General features: G+C 45.9%; 1 protein-coding gene across 1 annotated transcript; it reads left to right on the forward strand.

Moving 5' to 3' along the window:
- The first annotated feature begins 754 nt into the window (after positions 1-754).
- Positions 755-5,144, forward strand: LOC121461469 (putative sperm motility kinase W). Its single transcript, XM_041672553.1, has 3 exons — positions 755-790; positions 2,834-2,956; positions 3,768-5,144. Exons 1-3 carry the CDS (start codon positions 755-757, stop codon positions 5,142-5,144), a joined length of 1,536 nt encoding a protein of 511 aa, XP_041528487.1.
- Positions 5,145-5,650: the final 506 nt, after the last annotated feature.

Below are 5,650 nucleotides of genomic sequence, written 5' to 3' on the forward strand. Positions count from 1 at the left end.
CTGTCAAGGACAAGAGGAGAAGAGAAAAAAATGAGCAAAAGAAAGAGGAGGGAGAGCAGAGGTGAGAGAGGAAGAGGAAGGAAAAGAGAAAGGACAGACACTGCAGGCGGGCAAGAGAATCCACAAAGTGAACATAAGCAAACACTAAATGCATTGGTCCATAAATGAGTGAGTTAAGAGAAGCTGCTGGGCTAAGCATTAGGCCGAGCTCCTGGAGTTTAGTTGAAGAGAGAGAGGAGGGGTTATGTGAGCAAAGGGTCAAGATCATGATGGGGAAACTCACAGAGACAGCTGACCGGAGCTAGTGGGGACTCATTGACACTGGACTGACAGATAGTAAATCTGCATAGGACCAAACTAGGCCTTGTGAAAATGGGTGAAAATTCTGTGAATTAGGCACTCAGTGGGGCCACCGACAGTAGTACCAAGATTTATCCCTATTGCATGAACTGGGTTTTTCGAGCTCATTCCTTATGGAGGAATACCTTTCTCAGCCTTGATACAGGGGAGGGCCTTTGTCCAGCCTCAACTTGGTATGCCAAGCTTTTTTGACTTGCCCTGAAAGGTCTTTTTCTTTTTGAGAAGTGGGTGGGGGTTGGTTGAAGAGAAGGTGGGGAGGGAGCCGAAGGAAAGGAGAGAGGAGGAACTCTGCTTGTTATGTAAAATGAAAAAAACTTTTCAACAAAAAATTATTTAAATGAAAGTGAGATTGGAAAACAACTACAGCAAAATACTGTGGTTTTGTTCAGCCATGATGGGCCCAGTGCAAGTGACATCACAGGGACTCATTGTGAGGTCAGCTAGGGACCAGTCTATATAAGGCGCTACCTGAGGCTGGATTTTGTCCTTGTACCCCAGAGGAGGAGTTGGTTGGTGGAGGAGGATTTGGACTCAGTTATTTCTAATATTGTGGACATTCCAGAGTAGGTGGATCCTGAAAAGGTGAGTTTCCCTGTTTTCTGTTTGTCTTTTGGTGTTTGACAGTTATTGATTGATTCTTTTTGACTATATAAAATTTTGTTTTAAAATGTAGCTGTTATTTCTATTCTTCTTTCATTGATTGAGATTTTCCTTTTAGAATGTTTTTTGATGAATTGGATTGTCTGTAATATAACTTTCACTGGTTCCATGATTTTCCTGGCAGTGGCATTTCATTCCTTTTCATGGGTGACTATGTTCACTTGATGTTGGCCCATGCTATGCCCTTTTGTCAAGTTTTATAGGTGAATTGATTCCCGTGTTTGCCCAAAGGCATCTTGATCATGAAGAATGATTATTTTAATGTGTCACCTACTAAGAAGTAAACAATCTAGTACTCTTCTTAAGGACAATCCCATGTTCTTAGTCAACGACCCTTTCACATTCTCATCCCTTTTCAAGGTGTCTTTACTTGGCTAGAGACTAAGGCTTTATGAGAAGAGTTTGTTTTATAAGAAGATTTGAAAGTCTCCCTTCCCTCACTTTTATGGACTACTGGAATATTTGTGGATCTTTACAGTTATTTCTTTAGATTGCTGGATTCACCAGTGAGTTTTCCCGGTAACAATACAAGAGAAGGTCATCCCATCGGTTCTTTCCAACTGTGTTGCCAAGTTTTATATTTCAACTTTTAAGTTTGATCTTCTATCTTTCCTTGTTATACAAGTCTGTATCTTTAGTGGGGAGTGAGGAGAGATGAGAGCTACAGAGAGACAGTGATGCTAGGAAAGACCCTCCATCCGGGCACCAGGACTCCAGCAATGAAGGCCACGCAATGGGAGTCTGAAGCAGTTTCATTCCTGTCAGACAAAGCATGTCTCCATGGAATTGCAGGTTTCTGAGGGAAGGGGCGGTCCTGTACCAACAGGAAGCAGGTTTATTTAGTATGATGCTTGTGCTACAACTATAGAGGACGGGACCTGGAATTCAGGCAACTTGAAGGGGTCATTGTTTGTCTGGTGGAGGTGGATGGAACAGATCAATGTGTGACTGTGTGACAGCAATGAGTCTGCTTGACTTCTGGACAACACGGTAGGGTGGCGATGGGGATCGACCAGCTCTGCTAAGATTATGTTTATTAGCTACCATTCTGTCGTGGTAAAAATTTACACACATGGCATCTTAAGAAAGAGTAAGCATACCTGTCTGTCTTAGTTTCGAGGAAAAAAAGCCTTTTGGGGTGGTTCAGAATCATGGAAGCTGTCTGGATTCCCGAAGCCAAATGCAGGAGATTGAGATGTGAACAACTGAAACTCCAGCAAGTAGAAGAAGACATGAAGACTATGCTGATTCAACCAACGTAGTCCCACTGATGGAGTTCTGCCACCAAGGTTCCATCATATAAAGGTCCCAAACTGGACCATCAACTGACCTTGTGTGTCCATGTGTTCAAATGTTGCACATGTATGAGACATTTCTAATTCAAAGTACCACAGTGGGATTGCTCAATGCATGTCAGACGTGTTGAGAACTTGGCTTCTAGTTTGGGAATTTGTGGAACACATAGACATGTGGCTAGCTGGAGGAACTGTGCCACTTAGGAATAGACAACTTGTAATTCAGGGTCACCAGCTACCTAACTATCAGTTCTATTGGGAACAAGATGCTCCACCACCATGGCTCAGTGTGTCTTGAAAGCACACACACACACACACACACACACACACAAATTCCTCCCTGGATTTGATTCTGGTCTGGGATTTTGTGCCAGCCATGAGAAAAATACTCAGGGCACTGGTTTTGGTACAGAACCTGGACTAACCACTGTCAGTTAGACAAACCATGATTGGGCAGCTCCTTGGGGTGACATCACAAGGAGACATTATAAAGTATGCTAACAACTCCTCTGTTTTAGGCACTGCCTGCATTGGGCTCCTATCCTTGTATCTCAGAGAAGCTGTCGGTAGTCATCAGAACACGTGTTCTGAATATTGGCTGTGACAGACTACAAATCTCCAATCTACTGGACTTTTTTACAGTGAGTTCCTTTCCAATTCATTGGTTTTGGTTCCAGGGTTAAGTTTTGCTATTTCGTGTTTCCATTTATGCTATTAGTTTGCATCCTAGGTTTGATTTGTGAATGTCTTATTTTTTTTCTTCATTATTACCCAATTTCCTATTTGAAAAATCCATTTAGTCTTTACTTTTTCTACTGAGGCTTCTTGTACTTCTTGAGCCTTAAAGGCATCTTTAGGTTGTTTGGGATGTCTCAGATTTCAAGACAAAGAATTCATACCTGTAAACTTCCATCCTAAAACTATATCATTCCCCCTAGCATCGTGTGTCCCTCAGATTTCCAACGAACTACAACGTAGTGAACATCATGGCCAGACCCCAGGAAGAGGCTATCCTCGAGAAGGATTTTAAAATCCTAACATCCTGCCGGGCGGTGGTGGCGCATGCCTTTAATCCCAGCACTCGGGAGGCAGAGGCAGGCGGATCTCTGTGAGTTCGAGACCAGCCTGGTCTACAGAGCTAGTTCCAGGACAGGCTCCAAAAGCCACAGAGAAACCCTGTCTCGAAAAAAAAAAAAAAATCCTGACATCCCTAGGTTGTGGTTCATTTGGGGAGGTAATGCTTGCCCACCACCTTCCCACAAATACAAAGGTGGCTATCAAGGCACTCAATAAAGCCCACAATAAAGTGGCATTCATCAGATCTGAGATAGCCATCCATAAGTCCTTGCAACACTGGAACATCATCCAGTTCCTCCACGCTATCAACACGCAGTGGACCACATAAGTCATTATGGAATACAGTGAAGGAAAAGACTTGGCGATATTCATCAGCGAGAGGAGGAGGAGGTTCGGCCAATATTCAACCAATTGGCATCTGCTGTGCACTTCCTGCACCAAAGAAGGATCACGCACTGTGACATCAAATTAGAGAACATCCTGCTGGGTGAAGGCGGCAAGGTTAAGCTTTGCGATTTCGAGTTAGCCACTCAGCTTGTAGAGGGCCAGATGCTGCACGAACTCTGGGGCTCCTTACCATATTGGGCCCCAGAGATCTTAGCCAGAAAACCATATGACTGTATGGCAGGGGACATGTGGAGCTTGGGCGTTGTTCTCTATGTCCTGGTCACCGGACACTTCCCCTATGAAGAATCCACCTTGGAAGAAATGTACCGCCATATCATCGCCACCGTGTGCCCCATTCCCCGCCTTCTTTCTACACGCTGTTACACCATCTTGGCGAGACTGCTCACAGTTCATATACGGTTTAGACTAACATCATCTCGGCTTGTCCAACGACCATGGCTGGGCCATATTGAGGAACACGTAACACCTCCTGCCAAGGAAATCCTCCCCAAGGTCGTGGAGACGATGTGTAACATTGGCTACACTTGCCAACAGGTTGTAGGAGCCCTAAAACACCTGAAGTTGGATAATATCACAGCCACCATCAACATCATCAGATTCAAACTGACCTCTGGGGATAGCAGTCTACAAAATAACATCCCTGCAGTTGCTACTAGCCTCCCTGACCCCATGAAGAGGAGACATAGCAAACCAGCTCTGCTGATGAAATACAGAAGCAATGTTAGGCTGCACACATACAGCTGCCCAAAGGTGATGCACTACTCAGATAACAGGGTCCCAGGAGAGTCACTACCTGACAGCACCATCAACCCTGCTACAGGGGACACTGCAGTCAACCTGAATTCAGCAGACGGCCTGTCGGACAAGAAAGACCCAGAAGATTCACTGCCTGCCAACACCATCAACCCCACTCTAGGGGACACTGCAGTCAACACGAATTTCGCTGATGGCCTGTCTGCAAATTTCTCTTCCCCTGAGCCACCTCTGAAGGGGAAATGCATAGGGGTTGTGAACATAGCCTTCACCGAAGAGGAACCATCCACAGAGCCAGACATGCCCAGTGACCAGCCCCAGGATGTACCCACAGCCTCTGGAACCAGGCCACTCCGGAAGCTGATCAAAAAGCGAATGTCCCGGGCACTCAGAGCACTGTGCTACTGCTGCCTGCCCACCCTTGAAACTGAAGTGGCCTTGGAGAATTCCAGCCCTGATAAGGAGTGCCTGCTGCAGGAGGGAGCCAGGCAAGAAGCTCAGATTGCTGTGGCCCTGCAACCCAGGGCAACAGGCCCCTGCGTCCATACTCCAGCTACAGGTTCTGAGCTACCGGTTCACTTCCCCCTTTAGCTTACTGCTGCCCAGGCACTGCTTGCCAGATCCTGAACTGGACAGAAGGCACATCTGCCCACTGAGCCTCTACCTCCCCATCTTTCGTTGTGCTTTTAGGACCAGTACCCAGAGTGTCTAAAACACCTCCCTCTACAACCAGCAATGGCTTGGATGCCTACCTCATGCTGACCATCTTGGTCACATCTTCCTCTCCAACTTAACGTGGAACTGTCACTCAGACTGAACTGCAAGAATGCTCTTAATTCATCCAGGGCTCCTGTGTTTCCCGACAATTTCAATCCAATCTCCTTGCATCATTTTGCAAATGGATTCCCGAATGACATTTGCCTGTATTTCACATTGTTCTGCTCCAGTGTTGCAAGGGCACCTTCCATATAGGGTGCAGCTCTCTTAGTCATCGACGTCTCCTGCACGCAAGGAAATCCAGGTGCTCCATCTGTGTTCACTCTGGACCTGATAAGATCCTACTCACAATGTGTGGGGAGCACACATCCCTTTAGATG

Source organism: Microtus oregoni, unplaced genomic scaffold (genome assembly GCF_018167655.1).
Source record: "Microtus oregoni isolate MIOR12 unplaced genomic scaffold, Mior012 000022F_ref0000154, whole genome shotgun sequence".
Classification (NCBI taxonomy): domain Eukaryota; kingdom Metazoa; phylum Chordata; class Mammalia; order Rodentia; family Cricetidae; genus Microtus; species Microtus oregoni.